The following is a 24,564-nucleotide window of genomic DNA, read 5'->3' as shown; positions in this document are numbered from 1 at the left end:
AAAATATGTCGCGGCTCTACTTCATCCCTTATCTTCAATTATCCGTACGTTGGTTTCCGCGGTATTCCTCATCCACCCCACCCCTGATGAGGTTGACAACGATAGGCACTTGACACGTAAATTATGGTACACTCTGAAATTGCGGCTGTACCGCCAAGGCAGAAATAGAAATCGAAATTCGGACCCCGCCGGGTATAATTACGCCATCCTCGCAATGTTATAGCGGCCTATTGCGGAACCCTCGTGGACGACAGCTCCCGTTTCCTGATTATCCTGCCCACCTGTCACAGCGATTACTCGTAGATACATAATCCGATTGCCGTTTGCCGATGACAGCAACCTCGCACAGAACGTATGCACGTGTGGACTATGATTACACATGATGACCATGTTTATTCGCTACTGTAACCGGCGTCGAGCCGGATTCGAAGATCTCAGCGCGTTATGATCCTGCATTTCATCCATAATGGCAATATATACGAGTGCATGATTGCAACGATGATCACCGTGATCTCCGTCGCTGTTCAATGCGCAACATAGTCCGAAAGCGTCAACGAGTGCGCTACCATTCTGAGCGCAGAAAGCGAGAAATTAATCGAACAACGGAGAGATATAGAAATCTCGAGAAGAAAATCTCTCAAGATCGGACCCTGCAACTAATTCGGAAACAAAATTCTCAATGCAAAAGTGTCCAAACTGCAACGCTCGTCAGATAGTTGGTATTAAAAATTGCCCTGCCATAGCGACTAAAACTTGCGCGAGTTTGCTTTGTACCGTCCTATGTGCCATTAATCATAGATAAACATTGTAATTATACGCGGTCGCGCACGTTGGAGATCGAGACAATGCCCAACTTTGCGTAGCACGCTGTGAGCATGAAATGCAACGGATGCGGGATTTATGCAGGACCCTGTTGGCAACTTTCGAGGTGTAAATTACGGTGAAAAATATTAGCGAACTCCCGGGAGTCGACGAATCATCGACGACTTTATTGAATCGGACGATGATATTACATTATACAAGAGTTAGACGTTATCCCGAAAAAGTGGTATCTCGACATTCAAGAAATAAGACAATTTCCCGAAAGATCATATTAATGAAACATGAATACCTAAACAATATTGCGAAATACAATGTTCTCGAGGTATATAATTATTCCGAGGAAGATTTGTTACATCGGCGTAATAGAGTTACACCGAGAACAATATACGGATATATTAATATCTCCCTTTTTTTCCGAGTACAATTGCTGTACTTCAATAAATAAATATTAACACATCTGACTGTACAAATATGACTGGAAATTCGGCGGAACTTTTGCACAAACCTTCAACATATACATCAATCTTATCGGAAAAAATGTTTTAGTGAGTCAGCACGCATACAACCAAACGATCCCTCTCACCTGTCCCGACGTATCATTGCAAGATTCCTGACAAACCCTTCGGCCCTTGAGCGCTCCAACATCACGTGCCGCGATTTTTCAGGCAAATCCTTCTGCGTCCTCAGCGTTCACCTTGAAAATCACGCCAAGGCCGTCGGTCTTTATCATCGGATTTCCGCCGCGAACGAACACGCGGGTGACGACGCGTGTATCGATGGTCACGCGTCACATCGTCGGATACGCGGTTGCGAAGTTCACGGTCTCGCGACGATATCCGTCGTGAAAAGCGATGCCGATGGCGAGGGTGGTGGTGGCGGTGACGGTAGGCGACGACAGAGAGAGAGAGAGAGAGAGAGAGAAACCGAAACGAGAAAGATGCGATCACGCGGTTGGACGGTGTATAAAGAAGCGTCGGCATCGACGAGACTGCGACACTTTTTGATCGTTCTCTGACAAAGGCTCAGCGGGTCCGACGCGAGATGGTCGTCCGAGTGCATCTGAGAGTCGCCACGTTAGCACTCGTTCTATTCTTTGAGTTTCTCACGCGGATTCGGGCCGAGTACAATAACTGTGAGTATACACGGCGCTCCGAGTATATCAATTTATTTTTGTCACGCTGTCGGACGGGTCTCTCTACGCCGTGTTCGCGCGGGCGCGAACTTCGCGTTACGAATGGGAGAAGCGAGGAATACGAGAACGCGCGCGTCTCCGGCAAGCGGAAATTTTAATCTTCAATGTTCACGTTTTGCCTGCATTATTTTCCCGGGCAATAAACTGTTCTCTAAGACCAATATTAGTAGCTGTTACTTGAAATTTGTCTCATGTGAAATAGCCTGATTTATATAATATAGAATTGGGTGAATGTTTCAGTCGAATCACGATTACAAATATATAACGTCATATGCTACACCAGTTGAGCAAGTATCATCCTGAAAATTTTCGATATCTCGAAGTTTCAAAACTGGGACAATTTTCTGAAAAGCCATATTACCGAAATACGAATACCTAGACCGTATCGCGAAATACAATTTTCCTGAGATGTACACTTGTCCCGAAAAAGAATTATTACTCTGGAAACAACACACGCAAGTATATCAAAACCTCAGCATTTAAGTACACTTTTGCTATACTCAAGTGCTGCACTCAAATACCCCTTTGCTGTACTCAAATGAGTAAATATTAATTCATTCGGTTACACAACAAGACAATTCTAACGTTTAATAATAAAATAACATTTCTTAAGATCGCTTAGTATTCAAGAGGGATGAGGGTGGTGTTGTTGCATATAAATTATAAATTTTTCAGAAAAGATTGTCTCACATTAGTACGTTCTATATGATTCGGAAAATTCATATCTAATCAAATATGGGGCTAAAATATTCGTCGAATAAAAGTTCCGAAATACTCTTGCAGAAAAGTATAATAATACACAATAAAGCCAATGACATATAATAAAAGTAACTTAATGAAGACGAATAATTATTCGTATAATTAAGCCAGAATATCGATTACTCGTATAATTAAACCAGAAATTGTTTAAGCCATTTTGAAACTTTGCAACTCAAATATCCGTCATACGAAACAATCGGATTCATGAAACTGTTATGTTACTACTGGAATACTTTGCTTTGTTACAGATTATTATAGACTCTTCTCGTAATAATAGATTCATTATTGCGCAAGTTAATTATTATGTAAATTGTATATTTATGATGCCCTTTGCATTTTCCCTTGTGGTTCTCAAAGTTTAGGTAAACTTACTTTATCAAAGTGCAACATCTATAGCAAACTCTGTATTAGTCAGTTCGCTCGAAACTCTGAGAAGCTCGCCAACTATTCCTGTTGCAATTAATTTTTCGAAAATTTATTTACTACGTAGCGTATCATGTGGCATGCTTCATTTTATTATTATTCCCAGAAGATTGAATTACTATGTTATTACGCTTTAACGTCAAATAGATCGCGTTCTCGACTACTTTACATTCTGCATGCGACTGTTAGAAATTTTTCTTGCAAATGGACTAATTCTAATCTTAATGTTTTCGTCATACTAGTAATGTCTTAATAAGTATAACACTTAACAGTATAAAGCAAATCTATTTTAGTTATTAGCATTAAACATTAAATATATTCGCATGAAACATTTTTCAAGATTTTCCCAGATACAGCATCGTTTTCAATTAAAATTCTCAAATTTGCCCAAAATTGGTCATCCAATCATTAGATCCCAAGAAATTTTTTATACGGATACATATTAAACAATAGTACGAACAATTTAAATATATAACACAATAATATAATATACGAATAAAAGAGAGATGAAAAGTTTCTTATTCATTATTCTGGTTCGTCCGAATTGCTTCTAAGTGTATTTCCTGACGATTGAGCATCTTCAACTGATTAATTTCTAACAACTCGACGATTAAACGTGAATAATTAAACGTCGAAAGCGACGGGGAGGAGATCCCGCGTCTTGCTCTCCTCTCGAGACAATAACGAGCACGAATCGTCGCCCAGCAAATGGAACACAGGTATCATAAAGTTTGCGCTAAATTGTGCGGTCATTTATCCAAGCGCGACTTTACTTTCCGCGCTACTACGGCGATCTATAACGAGATTATCGCGTCGCTTACAAGCGTCACGCTCGCGCTAAGATAGAGCGCCGCGATGTCACGCGGCGCGGTCTATTATCTCGAGAGTTTAACGTACGCGCGCGCCATTCGACGGGTGCATTTGTAAACGTAAACGTCGGTTTAGCCACCATAAAAGGGAAACGTTAAGTGAGAGCGCAACCCCAACGGTATTTGGCACGGTAGCGCGGGCAATAGAGAGGACGCGCGCGCGTACGGTGAGCGGGCGGGCGGGCTGGGTGCTCGCAAATCGACGACTCTCACGGCAAATCGGCGCAGGAAATACCGAACTGTATTTTTCGGCATTGCTTGGAACAGCGGACGCATAATATTAGGTGCATTTTATGCAGCAGCTCGTTGCCCGGGCGTGCTCGCGCGCGAGCCCGTCCTCGCGCTCGACGGTGAGCTCTCGCTCGACTACGATCGGCCGGCTCTCGAGCTTTTCTGTCGGCCGTCCATTTAAACGCGGCGCGGAGGCGCGGAGGCACTAGACGCCAAACGGAAGTCGATGCTGAATTCGGAATAGAAGCTTGCGGATTACGCTGTGGAACACCGGAAGTTAATAAACCGAATTTAGTGTTCACCGTTAGCGTAGTGCACATTCGCGGCGCACAGTCCGCCGTGCGTCGTTGCTCTCCAGCCAATATTTGAAAGTGGCTTCGAGAGAAAGAGAGAGAGGGAGAGAGAGCGAGAGAGAGAGAGAGAGAGAGAGAGAGAATGAATGAGAGAGCGGGAGACAATATTAAGGGATATTTATGAGAAACAAAAATTTACAAGAGATTCTTATTCTAATATATTTAATATAATAATAATGATGACAATAATATTGATGACATTAATATATACCTACATTTTTACGGGAATCTTGTTGGAATGTTGGATCTCTTAATCGTAACATCAAATGTGATAATAAAAAAATGTTTTATATAACTAAATGACGCTCAATAATTTGTAATCGATGGAAACACCCGAAGCAGCATTTGCAAAATAAGTTAGTCTATTATTGCGTTTTCCATATTTAATGCGATGGGCGATATAGATAAGCGGCTAAACGCTAATACACCGAACAACACTGCATCAAACGAACCGGTGTTAACTACTACTACTAGTAATTAACATAGCTTGTTAATTGTATAATTATAATCCTATTTGCAACTCATTTAATTGCAAGTAAATTGTGTCTCTGTTCTCTTTCCCCTTCCCCCCCCCTCTCTCTCTCTCTCTCTCTCTTTCTCAATTATACATGTTTATCTAAATTGCGCTTTGACGGATTACACTCAGTTTGATTCCCCCCATACCTTCTATTCCGCGCGATAAAATTCCGCAAATTACCGTAGATATTCTACCGTATTTATACACGCACATAACATTTAGCATGAAACAATGCATACACTATAAGAAAACATCTCAAAATTGCCGACGACTATTTCAGGAACGGATCCTACAAAGTTCGCAATTATCCAGCTGAAACGTTTTTCATGGCTGGTCTAGCGCCCTTTATAACGTATCTCCCGTTTTTAAATCTATCAAATTTCCACTTATTCAAACAAGTAGGTACAGGTGGGTAAATATTTCATTCCACGTGTCAAAACTCGTTGGCCAACTGGCCGCCGAAGTGATCGGAATAAAATGCATGCGCTTGGAAAAAATGATGGAATTAACGCGCCGCAAAAAATTGTCTCCCGTGTTGATTTACGTCCCAAAAAGCTCCCGTGTCGGAGACAGCGCGCTGATAGATTATTTGAGCAGCGTGTCCCGCTGCATAATGCAGAGTGTATAGATTGTGTCATCGCCTCGTTTACAAACGCGCTCTTTTGCCGCGAAATGTCAGACAAAGCGCCGGGCGAAATTGAATAAAGCTAATTATTTAGCGGCTAATTTTTAACGGCAATAAAACGACTGTCCCTGTCAAATATTTAGGCTCTGTATTATGCGCGAGCGGAGCAAAGTGGTTTATTCATGAGACCGACGGCTGACTGTTTCTTCGTCGAGCGATTGCATTGTGATCGTTATTGGCAATAATTTTATGCTTCGTGACTGAATAATCTGTCGCAAGCTTACGCGTGAGCGGCAAGGGTGTTACAACAAATTAAATATAAATAATTAATCTTTCACGCTGTCGATTGAATAAAATTGCGATAATTATTACCGCTCGAATTACTGTCACAAGTCGTACATAGCATCTGATGTCCATTAAGCGAATTGTATCCCTGTTCAAAGATTCACGCTCGACCTCGCATATATTATTTAACATGTTATGTTTACGCAAATACACACACACACACACACACACACACACACACATTCCGAAACGTTATTAAAATATTTTCCCGAAATTCGCTTGACTCGTTTTAAACTCAGCGATATGTAAATTATTGGTATTACATGGAAAAATATTCTTCGCATGAAATGCTCGGACTCGGACGCTACCGTTATTTTGGTCGGTAAACAAATTACATGCCGCACAAATTACGTTACAGTTACGATCGCCCAAATATACGGCCACTGCCGTATATATAAATATACGTGTAACGAGATTGCAAAATTATATTTCACCGTTAGCAAAAAAAATAAAGAAGGAAAAAGGAAGAGAAACGATCCGTTTCTATGATAGTAGGAGGATATCCATTGAGGAAACAAACCTGCTCGAGGAATGTGCGAAGGCCGCTTGATAACGTAATTGCGTTTTCGGCGCTGACAAGCTGCCGCTACGTAGGCGGAAGGTGAGCGCGTGCGGAATAGAAAAATAGGTAGACAGCCTTGCCGAAGGCTGCAAATTTAGCAAGTACGCGACCTCGGCGTTGCTCAGTGACTCAAGCATTTTGTCAACGACCGTTCAGTGTCAAACTCGTAACGGACGATATTAGGGGGTTCTTAACCTACTCGAGGTCGCGGAAAGACCTCCTTTCTAATATCGAAAGATACCATCTATTTTTACGATGATGAAGTATAAATATCACGTCATTGTTACTTTCACATACATGTTAATGAAATATTGCACCTTTCCGGGGTGTTTCAAATTTCTATTCCGCATTATTAGCTTCCTTCCTATCATTTACGAGTCTGTCATGCTGCGCGAGTAATATGACGAGACGTTTCGCGCGTTTGAAAGGAAATGAAACTGTATTTTTCGCAATTGCGAATAGAATAACAAAATGGCATCACGCTTATTTGGGATAGCCGAAACATTTTAAAATGTGTTAACGGGTTATAGGTTAAATGATCAAATGACAGTTGATTGTTCTACGTACGTTTAAAGACTGAGGATTACATTCTTGTTTTCTTAAGGAAAGTGTTATTAGTAATAATTCTATGCTCTAAACCTAGTCGAGAACATGGGACACTTATGTGAAAAACTATCATAAAATCTTCGATTGGCAATAGTCAGGAGTAACAATATCAGCATATGCGATACATTGTCATTGTCATTTTTATTCTACGGTAAAAAAAAATTAGTAACTGGCATTCTCTCGTATGTATTTCTTAATAGTTTAAATTATAATAATTCTTGATGATTGAATATATAAGAGCTTTAATATGCAATATTGAAATAAAACTGTATCTTGTGTGCGTGAAGAAAGAAGAATTTACTGAATTCCGTGGATAATACATTATCGGTGAGCTACGAGTTGTTTTTATTATAATACGGATCGATAGAATCAGCACGTTTCACTTTCAACGCGTTTCGTACGGCGTTAAGTTATCTGCTACAGTATAGATTTAGGATTTGAGTTGGTCCAGAAAAAAAAAGAAAAAAATAATACTCCCCCTTGATATAATTACTCGGTGAGTAATTTGTACGGCGCTTTTTATCTCGTTGATTTTCCTGGTGAGATATTAAGTTTGGAATTGTTTCGACGGATGTCCATGACTCTCTCGAGATTTATCTTATCGTTGGCAGAGAATCAATATCGAGCAGAACTAAATCTCATTCATATCTAATGTATACAAGATAAAAGAAATACATTACGCGAACAAGATCGCCAAGGAGATTCGGAATTCTCAAGTTTCGGAGACCCCAAGAACGCGCGATTCAATCATTTTCAATCACCTTTCTGCCTGCAAATTATCATCATTATTAGTTTTATTATAATTTACCTCGTACTAATTTACAAAATAGTTTATTTTTAAAACTAGTTATGTCGATTCTTCAATTTTTCATCGAGCGTAATATGCCTAATGAGCAAAGAAAAGTATTTTTCATCCAAAATTGTTTTTCTTCTATATGGATTGGATTTATATTGGATTGTGTGACAAACAATATCGAATCTTTTAAGTAAAACAAAACGATTGTATTTTTATGTCGTTATAATGTTATAAAACAATATGTGTTCTTTTGATTCATGACGATTCTTCACATACATCGTTTCATAAAATTACAACGATATAGAAATATATATAAACTTTTCATTTTACCTAATTAAATAAATTTGATGCTTATGATGAGTATTTGATGCGTATGATAATTTTACGGACATACAAACAAAATACAAGTAATCTTTACTTGAACATAATGTATATTTTCTTGCGTATATATTATTCAATAAAAATTTTTTGCCTGTATATTATTCAATAACAATTTTTTTTTCGCATATTCCTCGCATGCGAGAGATTAGATCCAAAATAATAAATTTCATCGCTCCGCTATCGACCCAAGATATTCGCGAGTATGACTAATTAATTAATCAATTAAATGGCAACTAACACTCGTTACGAAAATATGTTACAAATGTGAATTGTGCGATGTTTGGCGCTGAGAGAGAGAGAGAGAGAGAGAGAGAGAGAGAGAGAGAGAGAGAGAGAGAGAGAGAGAGAGAAGAGAGAGAGAGAGAGAGAGAGAGAGAGAGAGAGAGAGAGAGAGAGAGAGAGAGAGAGAGAGAGAGAGAGAGAGAGAGAGAAGAGAGAGAGAGAGAGAGAGAGAGAGAGAGAGAGAGAGAGAGAGAGAGAGAAGAGAGAGAGAGAGAGAGAGAGAGAGAGAGAGAGAGAGAGAGAGAGAGAGAGAGAGAGAGAGAGAGAGAGAGAGAGAGAGAGAGAGAGAGAGAGAGAGAGAGAGAGAGAGAGAGAGAGAGAGAGAGAGAGAGAGAGAGAAGAGAGAGAGAGAGAGAGAGAGAGAGAGAGAGCGAGAGCGAGGGAGAAAGAGTGGAGGGAGGGGGGAGAGTGACGACGACGATTCTCACGTACTCCCACGTACGTTCCCGTAGATCCACTTTACCGGCACAACAAGCACGCCGCGGTTACGGCTGCCAAGATACCTCGATTTACAGCCATACGGCCACTGCCAGGTTTCCCCAAAAACACACAGGGGTGTGAGCTCTTTTTTTCGACACCCTTCCCAGAGGCGCAACCCAACTCGACGGAGGATATAAACGGGGGTTGCCTCCGTGACCGAGCCCGTTCGTCGAACCGAGGCGGCATCGGCCGTATTATCATGATCGCGTTCCCGAACTGCTTTTGACATATCTATTACGCGTTTCGGAATAGAGGCGACTTCGAATTCTATGCCGCCTCCCCGGCCACCACCCGCTTCGACGTCCTTTCCTCGCCCGTTGTGGAAGAGCGGCGGGGATGGGAAACGCGGTGGTGCAGACGTAGAGGTCCAATTAATCAGTCGGGGCGTGAAACGAGAGGGGGTCCGACCCGTGGGTGGTTCGAAGGGGGTTGAACAGAGCGAGGGAGAGGGGCGAGTGAAGCGGGGAGGGAGAGAGAGAGAAAGAGATAGGGAAACCAAGGGAGAGAGCGAGAGAGAGGGAGTGGTTTGGCTCGCACAGGGGTGTCGCAGGGATTGTGGTGACAGATCCGCCGTATCTGTCCCTATCTGCTCGGGGCATTAAATTCGCGCGACGCCAGCCAGCGTCGTGCCGCCAGCAGAGGGGATTCGCTCGAATCGGTTAACATTCCGTTGCGCGGCGATTCAAGTTTCAATTAAATGCAACGCCGTTAACAGACGTTGCGTCGCGTCGCGTCAATCGGATCGCCATCGCCGCCACTGCCGCTGAGGTGGATTTTAAGAACGTAATTTTGTCGTCCTTTCGCGAGACGAGTTCATTCAAAGATGAAAAAGGACTCGTAACACGTTCGACTATCCAAACAGGAAGAAAAAGAGAGAGAGAGAGAGAGAGTGCGCACTTCTCGTCTCCCTATATTGCGAAAACCATTAGATTAACCGAGCCGATTATTTGTTTCCCTCCTATGTCTACGTTCATAGAAATGAGTAATTGGATCGATCCTGATAGAGATCGCGCGAATTAACTTTCCTATAGCCGAGTCAGAGGAATTAATTATCCCCTTCTACGGAGGAGTATTGTAAAACTTCTATGGATGATGCACAATGATCGAAAATATGAAAAATAAAATATATTATATTCATGTTTCAACTCATCTGTAATAACTCGTATAAACTGGAAGAATCTCCGACAATAAACATTGCGAGAACATTTCCATGTAATGCAATGATCGATTTAATTACGATTCTGTGTAATTGGTACTATTTAATTATTATTAATTAATGATAATTTATGGTAATTGTCTGTAGTGGAACTCAGCAATCATCTATAATCGTTGATTGCAACCAAGTGCGATTTCACTATTTATTACTTTCAAACGCGATTGTATTCATTACGTTCTATGGAAGGTTATAGCGAGAAAGAGAGAAAAAGGAAGAAAGAGCGGGTGTTCTCTCTTTTCTTTGTTTTTTCCTTCTTTTCTCTTCTATCCTGGTCTGAGATATCGGTGCAAAATTTTATTAGCGTAATCGCGCTTCTTCTTGCAATCTTTTAATCGATTTATGCCGATGTTCTCTTTTCGTGGTGCAGTTTACAATTATATACTTTGACAGCAACTGCTGCTGAGCTACAAGCGAAGCGGATTTCAGAGTGTAAAGTTTCCTATCTTTTCACCGACTGAGCACTACTTATCATCTTTTCATTCTCTCTTGATTCTTTAAAAGACTCACGACAGTCACAAATGTCGGTTCTTTTTATCGATCAATTTTCTCATTTATAAATAAAAAATAATCTTTGATAATCTGTATAACAATTATTCGATCGTGGTGGATAGCATCAGGTTCATTTGAGAATACGCATACATCGGATCAGAGTTTTCCATGTCTTATTATTATTATTGTTTTATTAATTTTATATATAAAAATATAATAAGAAATCAAACAAATAGTGAATTAGGTCTGCTAATATTTTGTGAGCTTTCTCATCACCTTAAGAAATTTTGTCTCTTTACATATTATCCGACACATCTTACGATTGGTGGGATTTATTTCTCACTCGTACCTAATAGTAGTCATATTATATTAGCCCTTTTTCTGACATTCTTTTAATAAAGTATTATAAAACTTTTCATGAATAGTACACAATGATTAGAAATATAAAAATATATATTATTTATGTTTCACATTTCATCTATAATAACTCGTATAAATTAGAAGATTTTCCGGTAATAAATGCTGCGAGAACATTTTCATGTAATACAATGATCGATTTAATTACGATTCTGTGCAATTGGCACTATTTAATTGTTGATTGATCTATCGTGAAAACGCCTGGCAAACATTAATCAGCGAATGCTAAGGACGATATATTCTGCCAGTATGCTTTCATCAACAAGAGCTCAGATGGTAATTCCGTGCAATTCAGAATGATCGTGATATTAGATGTGACGATCACGTTTCCGATAGTAATTCGATGTTTCACGCGAGCACCGACACTAAATTATTTGCACAAGTCCCTACGCAATTTCATCTCGTCGATAAAACGTAGAATTTGGAAAATACACATTGTACATAAGTAACTGAGACATAAAAAGTAAAATAAATGGGGAATGTAAAGTAGCAAATATAAAATAGAATCGAGAATGAAAAGAAGAAGTGAAATATCTAAGACTGGATTTTCATTATCCACCTAGACAACGGCAGACAGGGGTCTGTCAAACCTCCGTCAAGTTTTCTGGTAATTATGCAGAATAAGGCCGACCTCGCGGTTAATTTCAATGAATCACGACGGCTTTGAATTATATTGTTAAAGACATGATCCTAAGTAACTTTTAACAGATTTAAGATTTTTTATTTATTAAAAGTTTATAAACTCTTACGCATGGTACATCTATTGGATAGAAACGAATAAATTAAAAAAATGACGCGGTAGTTATAAATTAAAATAATAATGTAGCTTACGTGGGTTTTCAATGTTTTAGGTTTAGTTTAAAATACTCATTATTCTAATAAGGCGGAATATTTCAGTTTCAAGCGAAGACGTATCAAGTCTATGCACGTACTTGAAAATGTTCGTACTTTCCAAAATTTTAATTTTGAATCGAAAGGTTATGAATTGAAAGGTTATGTTCTTGAGGACTGACGTTACTTGGTATGTTCTTCAAATTCTTTTTGTTTATTAACTTTTTAATACATAAATAACAAGAACTAAAATTTCTTATTGAGAGTCATGACTTTAACATAATTCAAAGATTACCAATCGATGCGTTAGGCCTTATGCATAATTACCGTATTTTCCTTTTTTTAATAGGAATAATTGAAATGAAATGATGGCGCAGATAACATAAATACCTCGAATATAAAAACATTGAGAAATGTTTCGATAAAGGATTAACAGATCTTTGTCTATCGCCGCCTAGAGGGATAGTGAGAATTCAGCTTAAGATCGCGTCGCTAACGACACGATGTGGACGGTTTCGGATATCGGACGGTCATACGGACGGTGATGCGAAATCGCCGTAGCAATCAATCGTTACCGAGCATTAACGTGGATATTCGTGTTTGATAGTGGCAGATGTCCCGTGCGGCAGAAGCGAAAGTGGGATACGATCGGCGCGAATTGTCGGAGGTCAAGAGGCCGCACCGCACGAATTTCCGTGGCTCGTGAGCATCACAAGGAAGGGCGGACATTTTTGTGGCGGTGCCATCCTGAATGATAGATTCGTATTGACCGCCGCACATTGTTTATGCTCGTGAGTAAATTTATGCGATTATTTTATTACGTGCAAAATGTAAGTTTCGATTTTAGTAGGATTTAAATGTCCTAACTAAAAAGTAAATTACTAGTATTTATAAAAGCAAAGCTTCTAGCAGTCGACGTTTTGAAATATTTTTTTTTTAAAGTGTTTGAGTGTTCTTATTTTTGTTTATTTTAATCATGTTATTAGTATTTATTCTTGTTAAATTAGAATTTTGTATATTTGTGGAATCAAATATATAAAAATATGAGTCTTAATTTATATATTATCTATTATATAATCATGGTTTTACATTGAATTTCGGCAGGTATCCCTGACATTTAATTAATTTTGTCACCGTAATAAATTTGCACATCGGAAGAAAGTTAATTATTATGTCTCTTCGCATAAATGATTAATGTGTTATGGCAGCAAAATATGATACATCACATCTTCGGTTTTACTTATATTTTAACAACTTTTCCAAAAGTGCATCTTCATTTTAACGGAGTACACAAACTCCATCAAGACTAAGTCCTTTATAAAGTAGACTTTAATTTCAACGATCGATTTGAATATACAATTTGTTGATAACTTTTAATAATATACTCGCATATCAAATTTCGTTAAATCCGTCGAAGGCTGTGAAACATAATTATTACTTTAGAGATTTTCTATATATAAAGTATATTCCTTTTAATTTTATCAAGAATATTTTATTACTTTACAGTTTTGTTTTCATTAAAGCTTCGAAATTTATTTCAACGCATATTTTTTCATTATTGAAGTATGTGATATTGAAATATAGAAAATCGTAACGAATAACGACATGCTTGCGAAATGAAAAATTTTATTCTTTGAATAGAAAAAAGAAAAACTCTATACGCAGACAAGAAAAAGACAAGCAATATAAAATCATCCTAAATTTAAATCCTAAAATTTAAAATAATGATAAAAGAATTTATCTACCTATTGTATAAATACAGCGACTAGATGCACAAGTTCATATATAATTTTCTCGCGTCACCATGTAAAGCATGAAAAATTCCAAATAAAAACAAACACAAATCTCTCATAATTAATATATTCCTAATAATTATATTCCTATAAAATTTCATAGTCGGCAAAATAATAAATTTAGATTGCCCATAATAAAATACATATTCTAACAACGAATAAAGATATATTCAAATATATACATATATGGACATTGTGTAATAAAAAATAAGCTGGACGTAAAAAAATACTGACGTAAAATTATCGAGTGGCCAATCGCAATCATCCGGATTTGCGATCAGCGTTGCGTGAATAAAAAAAAATATTTCCGGCTAAACTGCCATACATATGAGATAAATATATAAACAACTAAAAATATCAGAATACACACACACACACATACCATGATATATATGTGACGCGTGCGTGCAGATATCATAAGTAGAAACATAATCATTTTATGAGATTCATACGAGAGATTCAGAAAAAATATTCCGTTTTTACGTGTACGATATTTCTCTCTATATATATATTTCTCTTTTCCCGTCTCTCCCCTCCTCCTCTTTTGTTCCAAAAGAAAGAGATTAAATTTTTCACTTCGAACATGCCAATATTATATCAGAGACTATCGGCAAAAGCTTTCGTCGCGCGTCACTGAACGGTCGAGCGCAGACAGCGTTTCGGACAACACCTCGTCAAAGCGAACAAATGGAATAATAAATACCAATGATCACGTCACAAATTAAACGAGCAACAATCACTATCACCGCGTAGCAGACGAGTTTGCGCGACCACGGCGATGTATGCGGGACAGCTTTCGTGTAGATATAATTAAACGGACGAGTAGACTCATAGCCGACCGGGCAACAAAACGTGCAGATATTGCGCGTATCCCTTTCGGTCACTGGACAGATTACAGAGGGATGGGATGGAGAGGACGATAGGGGCCGTTCGGGGGCGTCGAGCGGCCGTAGGGAGAATTCACAGCGCCGAGCTTTGGCGCTGTAAACCATGATTGCGTGTAGATTACAGACCACTCGGTAATTGCTAGCAGCCATGCAAAACGCATGGAAAACGTTGCAACAAGGCGCGAGGGAGGCGTGAAAATGAAGGCGGCCGTGTCCGCCCTGTCGCGTCTCACTTTACCTTCGGCCCTTCGCGGCCCGTGCCGCTACTCTATTCCTTTCTTTTTGCCCCTTCTATTATTCGCCGCTGCATAATCCAGGAGTCGTTTGCGCGTTTCGAGAAGAAACGGCCCGCTGCGTCGACGATATCTAGCACCTTGTTGCATCGAATTTATGGCGACTGGATTCTCTTCCGGCGGCTTCTTGTTATCTCGTGTACACTGTGTAGGAAAAATCGAGATGAAGTTCGCACGTGACGAACTTTATCGGACATTCTTGGAAGTTCCAATTAGGGCGGATGCGCGACAGCGAATGCGCGAGTGCTGCTCCACAATTCCTTTCTTCTCAACTTAGTACTCTTATGTTATCTTTATAATAAATATTCTTCTCAAAGTACAGTAAGACTTAACTCCTCAAACGATCGTTTTTCATATATCGCCTCAAATGACTAACTTTATTATTTTTATCACATGCCGAGATCACAAATCCGAGCGCTTTTTACCGGCATCTACCGTCGAATTGTTCCAACGAGATCAACTCGACTTAACATCGTCCGCGCGTCTTCGCACAAACGCTGGCCGTTTTCGAATATAAGCAAATGTAACAGCGCACTCGTCGAATTAGCGGTTGATTAAACAAATAATAACGCGTCGTTCTATCGGACTGATGGCGCGGCGACCAATTACCATTAATACAACGTGCGCAACGCGGATAATATGGCTGATTAATCATCACGCGAGCAGGTACGAATTACACCCGTATAGTAGTACAAGAACTGGCAGCCTAGCGACGCGGCGTCGATATTTCCCATTCGACGATATCGTACGGTAAATTAATGTTCAGCGGTACCTTATTGCTAACGTCATTCTCCGTGCGACGTTGCGTAATTCACGGGCGCGTCCCAATGCTTGTATAGCTAGTGCCAAGAGAGCCACGCGATTTAACGAACCGGACTGAAATTAATTCCGATCGATTTACCGAGTCGGCGTCCAATTAATTTTTAACGAGATCGTCGGTACACGTGGAAAAAAAGGAAGATTCTTTTTGTCGTAGCTGAATGGCGCGCATTATTCGCATAATGCGAGAAGAATGAACACGTGCCTAATTGGCACAATGTTGAACTATTAAACGAGTCTTTAATTAATACCGCAAGCTCCGTGCTAAAGACAATTCAACTTCGATCAAATGTGTCTTTATCTGCATATACATTCCTTTCTTCTCCTTCTGTTTCCGTATTTTCTTTTATTTTTATTTATTTATTTATTTTTTTTTTTCGTTTAAGTAACAGCAGTTCCAATTTTTTACGACTTATCGGCACGTTGGATCGCGAGCGTTTCATAAAATGAAACAGCAAGGGGACGATAATCTGGAACGTTGGCGCGTTGATCGTCCGGTATTTTGTCCTAGCGTAGCGATTAAAAGGAACGATTAAAAGGTCGTAATTAACATACATATTTCTGTTTAGACATTAGGAAACGTTTAATAGCACTAATTAACTCGCGTTAATATCCCGCTCGTTGCGGGGCAAAGTTGCGTTTTGGAACTCGCGCGCGCGCGCGCGCGCGCGCGCGACCGCGTTATTTTGTGGATGAGTTACGTGTCCTAATGAGTTATGATAATGAGGTGTCCCAGAGAACGCGTATATTACGCGGACGGGAAGGGCCAACGACCAGGAAGCACGCGACCTCGATTTTAATGCAAAATCCGCCGACCCATTTGGAAGCGCGATTTTTCGCTGAGTAGAGAGCACAAAACGTCGATCTCCTCCGTTATCCCGAGGCGAGCGATTAACGCAATCGACGCTGGCTCAACGGAACACAAATCGAGTTGCCGCGGCAACGCTCGTGCATCTCCTCCGATGGACGAGCTCCTCGCCCGCCGCCGTCTTCGCCGCCTGCGACGCCCGAGCGCTCGCGCATTTTAATTGGAAGGGCGCGACGACGTCGAGGAGGGAGTGTCGGAGATGCATTGAAAGTAAACCGTATAATCCGCGAGCCGCGGAACAATAGCGGGGACTCGACGACGATGGAAAGGTCCATTAAGGCGGCTTTGTAAGGAGCGGCGACGAAACAGGCCCTGGAAACTTAGAAAACGCTCCGCGATAAACTCTCTCCGCGTGTATAGGAGGGAAAGAGACCACGAGATGAAGAGGAAGCGAGGAGAGGGGCCGAGAGAGGAAGGGAGGAACAGGTGAGAGGAAAAGGGATGGAAGGAGATCGGGACAGGGGGGGAGAGTAGGGTAGACGCGGCAGGGGTTGCCGCTGACGAAAGTGGGACGACAGAGGCTCGTAAAATACAACGGCGAGACGCGGGGGCGCTCGACCGTTGGGACGGATAGTTTCGTGGAGGGAGCGTCGTAATTTTGTTAATTATTCAGAGGTACCGTAGACCGATTAATTAACTGAAGCCACTCGGGCCGGCTCAGGTATTCGAGGAAGCTTCGCAGACGCGGGCGCGTCGTTCGGGTGGGACAAAAATCCCGGTTAAATAATTGCCGACGTCTCAGAGAAAGAAACTGCGAAAGAGGTGGGATTCGCCCGCTTAGTTGATAGGACAGTGCGGGGGAGGAGGAGATTCTCACAGAGGATGGCCGGGTGTATCGACGACTTCTCGCGGGGGGATTCGCGAATCTTCCATTATTGCTAGCCGGTGTCTAGCTTGGACTTCCTGCGCGTTAAGAGGAGAGTGCGGAGGAGAAGATTCCCGTGATACATATGCGTGTGTGTGTGTGTGTGTGTGTGTGTGTGTTTGCATGTACATGTGCGTTTCGTGACTCGAGTAAAGAGCGGAGGTTGAATGCCGTTTCTTTCTTTTTTTTTCATTCACCATTCTTACGGCACGAGCCGTATAAATTTCTTGCAGGAAACGTAAGTTGCGGGCATTTCGCGGGCTTGCGAATATGAGATGTGTACATTACTCGTCTCAAATGCATTCATGGTATTCTTATATGCCGTTGCTGTATAGTGTATCACTCTTATACACAAGCATGCACGTACACTTTCACCTTTCAATTCTTCTATCAGGTTTCGGTTAATACATGCGAATAACTTGTATGAATTAAACCGAATGCGGCTCGTTATTTATATATTATTGTACGTAGTATTGACCTATCTTTTTATTATAGTATCTTTTGAAATTTTAATATATAAAGACATTAGATTAGATAAAAACTGCTTGAGCGGTAAACAGATTTATGCTTTTATATCTTTATATCTCTAATGTGTTTCTTATGTTTCTGATGTTTACGTACATCACTTTTTCTTTTGTCATGTACTTTTCGGATTCAATATAAATATCAAACTGTAAAAAGATTGAGAACTGATGATGATTAAAGAGAGATGTCTTGTCTGGTTGTTTCGTTTTGAGAATTTTGAGAGAGAAGAGAAACGTTGCGAAGAGATTCTAATCAAATTACTGTGCGTTGTGTGCGAATACGAGCAAATGTTTTTGCATCAAAGTGAAATTTTACGATCACAAGGATCATTTAATCTCGACAAATTGAAATATAGCACTTGATTGAAATAAACGTTTACATATAATGGAAAGCTAATGGACAATTAATATCATTGCAATAAACAAATGCAGAGGCAAGAGCCAGCAATGTTATTTGATCGAAATGTAATATATAAGAGAAAAATTTGTTTCTTTTTATACACATACACACATAAATTCAATTCAAACATTTCAGCCTTTAAATCATCCTGGTTAAAAATTACAATAAAACAAAAAAGATTAAAAAATTATTTATAATTTATTTATAAAGGCAAATTTTTCTTTTATCTGTTAAATTTCGCTCGAACAACAGCGCTGGTTCTTACTTGCTCGTTTGCATTTATTTATTTGGTTCTGCTTATTGAAAATCTATTTATTTTATGTAATATCATTTTTCCCTCTATTTTTCTCCTTTCACCTTACATTATTATGTCCTGCTTTAAATTACTGCACTTTCTTAGAAAACGAGAAAATGAAATATATATATATATATATATATATACACTTGTATTTTAACTATCAAATATACCATCATAATGCTATTGAATGTTAATAGTTACGAAAACCATACAATGGTGTTCTTCGCACTTTGCAAAACACTCGATTCTTTGACAGCGAGAGGAGGAGAAAGAAACTCTCGCCAGCCTTCTCGATCAATCGTATCAATAGCACTCGCGAATAGCACGGCGTATCGTTCGCAAATTGAATTCACTCCCGCTTTAATTCCAGCGGCACGAACAAGATTCCCGTAGGACAACTGAGAGTCACTCTGGGCGAGCACAATTTAAAGGCCCCAGAAGTGCCAGCAGCAAGACACGAGAGCGTCATAAACGCAGTGTTGCATCCCGGTCACAGGTGCGGCAAGTATGTAGACGATATTGCGCTGTTGGAACTAGCCAGACCGATCACTTGGTCGGAAAGCGTGAAACCCGCGTGTTTACCTGTGGCCACAGGAAAACCAGGTTATAGTGCCTTCGGCGGTGAGCACGCCATCGTAGCGGGATGGGGCTGGCTCGGCGAAGATAGGTCCAGATGTAAGTAATTGTTTCCTCTTTTTCCGCACTAATTGTGTGTACACGACAGCGCCGAATGAGATTAGGGATCATTACGTCTGACTTGGCTTTTGACGCATCGGTAAATACGATCTAAACGATCCTATTTGGAGCTATCGCGAAGGCTCATTTCGAAATTCCAATCCTCATCGTGTCGCATTTACTAAAAGAGTCTCCTATTTCGGAGTATTGTTACGAGATCTTGCGTATCTTTCGTCGGACTAACTAGTACAGAGGTTTCTCGAGATTTTCCTAGATACAACGTAGATTCCGATGAGAATGCTCCAAATTGTCCCCAAATTGGTTGTCTCGCTATATGATACCGATTTCATTCTATTCCAAGGATGTGGATTCCATCTTTATTCGAAATATGGATTTTTCTGACTGGCACAAATAATGCGGGAACTCGCTCGTTTTAATGAATAAAACCAGAATATTTTCTTATAGAATCAAATAGAACATTCCAGTTTATATCGACTATTGTGTTAAATAGAATATGGAAATAAAAATAATAAATATTTAAAACATTTGGGATATTTATATTTTTCGTTTCATACTTGTAGAAGATACTTGAGAAGTGTAAATATTCTCTCAAATCTATAACGTAAAATAAAAACTAGAAACTATCTTTGCAAAAATACTAGATAGAGCAAATAAAATATTTTATGTTTGAATTTGCATGTTTGAAATATTACGCTTCTAATCAAAATCCGCGTAAACTTTTGAATCAGAGAATTATTTATCGGTTCTTATTCAAATACTAGAAAAATTCCGACGTGGAAAGTTCCATGAATGTGCCTATTTTGCACATTTTTCATATTTTTCATATTGGAAGAAAAATTGTGAAAAGGTGATATCGAATCAGATGTCGAAAGTTCGGCTCTACTATGTGATAAATAGAGGTCGAATACTGAATAGAAATAAACAGGTGAATTTTAATTAATGATATTCGGTACTAGAATCGGTGCATATCTGCGGTGCACATTAGTTTCTTAATAGCCGTTAATCGCGGAATCTCGGCACAGTTCACGCGAATATTTCGCTCGAACTTTCGTAAGGTTTCCTATCGACATTGAATGCCGACTATTCAAGAGCACTTGAACGTTTCCGGCTTCCGCAGATTATTAGCAATTTGGCACATCTCAAGAAATACATTGTGTCCGTGTTTTGTATGCATACGCAATTGCATTGCGTGACGTGCGTGTGACGCATAAATATTCTCGCGAATGCAAGCGCAGAGTTATCTAACGCGAAGATTCCGCTTGATCCGCCAAGTTGCGGAGAGTCTTCATAAATACTTGAGATATATATCGGTAAGCCTAAAGTGTATGTGTGTGTATATTTCGATAAATCTTGGCACGATAACGATCGGAGCAACGAAACGCACGCCGAAGTTTCTGTAATCACCAAAGTTCCCGCAAGCGTGGTAGTGCGACACGTATAACAATTCGCATAGAATCAATAAAAGTGGCCAGGGGGTCATCTTGGCAGCAAAACAGAACGTGGAGAACTTATTTCCGGAGGGGTAAAAGTATAATCTCAATGTTTATTTCTAATCGTTTATCCATACAGGCCCGATTGCATTTATGATTGTCTGGATTAAATAAATCCTAAAAATGCATTTGACTGTTATTGTCCTCAATTTTATGAGTTCTTTTAAAAAATATAATTTTTTACCTGGGAACCTGAGCGTTCTGAGAAATTAGAATTTCAAAGGTTTAAAGCGGCTCGCGTATCGTCTCGAAACGATCGGACTGCGAGCGCGGGCGGTGATTCGGTCCACTGATTCGGAGGAGAACTTGGTCACGACGTGCTATTGAAATGTTGTTATGTTATGTTCCAGACAAAAGGACGGATGTGCTGCAGAAAGTGGAGGTCCGCGTAGTGGCAAATACCGTATGCAGCGAATGGTACGCGAGCCAGGGCAAGTCGACCCGCGTAGGTTCGACGCAAATGTGCGCCGGATACGAAGAGGGAGGAAGGGATTCTTGCTGGGTAAGTAAAAAGCGTCCATTGCGAGCTGCACCTACGGCAAAAATACGACGCCATGGGCGTTCTGCCCATGGCGTCGTATTTTTGCGTTTGCGCATCGCTGCTCGTCCACAGCACCGCTTGTCAATCGCCCGATCACGGAATTCACGGTTCGCCGGCCGGGCACGACGCGAATTTCAATAAATATCCGCGGTACCATGGTAATGCGAGTGTACAATGCTGCTCAGGCATGATAGCCGACCATGTCGGATGATACCGGTCCCCGATAATTGGATCGTATATAATTGCATTGGCCTCGCTCTCTCCGGGCCTCTAACGTGAATCGATATTTATACGAAATTGTGACAGGGATTGGAAAAATAGCGGTGACGTTCGCTAAACAGGCGAAGAGCATCGCGGCATCGGCTTCTCCTTAATTACTAAGTGAATTATGAGGGACTTTTTAAGCGATATTTACTTAGAAAATAATATCCTTGACATTAAGTCGTAGCAAAAAAAGCCAATCTTCTCTTCCTCTTTTTTGTTCTTCCATTTTTTTTCAATCGAATATTTATCGATTACTTATGTTATCGATACTTATATTCGCCTAAACATTGGATTGCAATAAATTTGTTTCTCTCAGCTTGATTTGATCAAACACTGCTCACAATTGACCGTTTGAAAGTAGAAATCGATGAGAAGTCCCGAATCAGTTAATAGAAAGGACGATATATTTTTTACTAGGGAATAATATAATATATACATAATTCTTTTTTGAATTCTCGTCTTTTTAATTTTGTCCTGAAAAGTCGAACGGATTTATACACAAACTCAATATATCTATGGCAAATAATCTACAAGAATCTATGCATGCACACAGAAAAATATATATTCCATTCAAGTAAATGTTACTTGCTTCAAATTTATTTAAAATATATATTCTGAATGCTAGTAAGTTTATATCTCAATCAAGAATATTAATTAATATAATAAGTTTTCCTAAAATTGCAATGATATATTTGAAGACTATTATCAAGAAAATATTCTTTGTTAAAAATAATAATTACTGGACTAGGATGACACATAAATTATATTATAAAGAAATTAAAGATAATTACAAATAAATATAGACACGCATATGTTGCAATATGCACATATATAAAAGTGATGTTTCCTACTTGATGTTCTAAGAAATGGATATCAGGAGGCAGAGGAGACAAAGTCGGTCGCTTTTTTACTTTCTGTTTCCTTATCTTACGTAAAGATGGACAACGCGTCTTTCCTGCTACGCGAACATTAAGTTCGCGTGATCAATTAAACTAACGGCAGTTCTTGCGAAAGTAACTCCTGCGGGAGTTCCGCTACGGCATTACCAAGTCGGCATCCACCGGAACAAAAATGAAAGTATCACCCTCTCGATCTTGTCCCCGATAAGTTCCCCTTGCGTCTCTGCCGCGTCCTTATCAGCAATTTCTATTTCCCCCTGTTGAAGGTATTCCCGAGAAAACAATCGAGAAGGAACGTATTGCTTCGAAATATATCAAGGAGAAAGGGAATACCGAAAGTACAATACCGCTGAAGGTTCCGATGGGAATTGAGATGTGCTAGATTTCCTATTTGCCTCGTTTGCGCTTGCTCGTGAGAATTACGGACAGCCAGCGACTAGCAAGATTGATTTCAATAGATTTTATACCGGATATATATAACGCGGTTGGAATTAAAAAAAAGAATAGATTACATTAATACACTTATAGCGATAAAAATATATTTTTTTGCACATAGAAAAATATATATTGCATTCAAGTAAATGTTATTTATTAGATATTTCGTAAATTTATATACCCATAAATCTATTATAAGTTTATCATAAGTATTAAATTTACTCAAAATACATTCTAGATTCCGATAAGTTCATAGTATTTTAATTAAGAATATTAAATCAAAATTAAAAAATATTAACATAATATTTATAATAAATATTATATTATATTATTATAATTGAATCAAGATAAAAATTCGATTTGCTTTTTCTCCATAGTACATATATTATTGTGTTTTTAATATATTATTTCATAATATTAATTTTATGATATTGGAAAGATAATATATATTTTTTATGAGTAAATATGATATATAATAAACTTTCCTAACTTTAGTAACGAGTATATTTAAAAACTATTACCAAGAGAATATTCTTTGTTGAAGGTAACTATTATTTGAGAGGAGGAAAGTAAACCGAGGAATCGCTTTTCTCAGCAGTAGTATAATATTTCTCTTTGTGCGATATTCTCACGGACATATCTCTTACCATACGCAGCAATTCGAATTTTCCTTGCCGAAGACCGAGGAAAATATCTCTTCTGAATATCGAGAGATACCTCTTCTTAATATAAATTCCTGTCGCATACATTAGTGAATTAAACTAATCAGTCACAAACTAAACAATATAAAAGCTGTTTTTTCAATTATTATTCTGAAAAGGGAGACCCGATCGATGAATCACGGGAATAAATTCAGACAATATTAACGCACCGTGCGAAATAAACCGAGCAACGATAAACGTCGCGCGCCGGTAAAAGCTCGTTTCCATCTTGAGAATTTCCAACGGCGAGATTTACGATCCGGATCCGCGCGCGGAACGATACCGAGACTTGCAATAATGGATACACACGCGGCCCTATACGCTCCGTACTAGAGCAAGTGGAATTTGCACCGCGTCGTTTACCATAACCACGAAAGCTTATGGGACGTGAGGAGACGACTGCACATCCTGCACTTTATTTCAGGCCGACAGTGGCGGGCCTTTGATGGTCGGAAGTCGTCCTGGTGGTAGCGCGATGGTCGTAGGAGTAGTCTCCACAGGCATAGGTTGTAGTAGACCGCGACTTCCTGGCATTTACACACGTACTTCGGATTACATTTCTTGGATCACGCGAGAGGTGCAATCTCGCCGGTGA

The 24,564-nt window shown here is 39.6% G+C and overlaps 1 protein-coding gene across 1 annotated transcript; it reads left to right on the top strand.

Moving 5' to 3' along the window:
- The first annotated feature begins 1,827 nt into the window (after positions 1-1,827).
- Positions 1,828-24,564, top strand: LOC105187965 (acrosin). The gene is made up of 5 exons (XM_025298165.1): positions 1,828-1,954; positions 12,804-12,987; positions 19,314-19,618; positions 21,480-21,667; positions 24,394-24,564. The coding sequence occupies exons 1-5, from the start codon at positions 1,864-1,866 to the stop codon at positions 24,562-24,564; spliced, it is 939 nt and encodes a 312-aa protein (XP_025153950.1). The 5' UTR covers positions 1,828-1,863.

Source organism: Harpegnathos saltator, unplaced genomic scaffold, assembly GCF_003227715.2.
Source record: "Harpegnathos saltator strain DR-91 unplaced genomic scaffold, Hsal_v8.6 scaffold208, whole genome shotgun sequence".
Taxonomy (NCBI): Eukaryota; Metazoa; Arthropoda; class Insecta; order Hymenoptera; family Formicidae; genus Harpegnathos; species Harpegnathos saltator.
The sequence above is the reverse complement of the archived record's forward strand: the minus strand, read 5'-3'. Positions and strand labels throughout refer to the sequence as shown.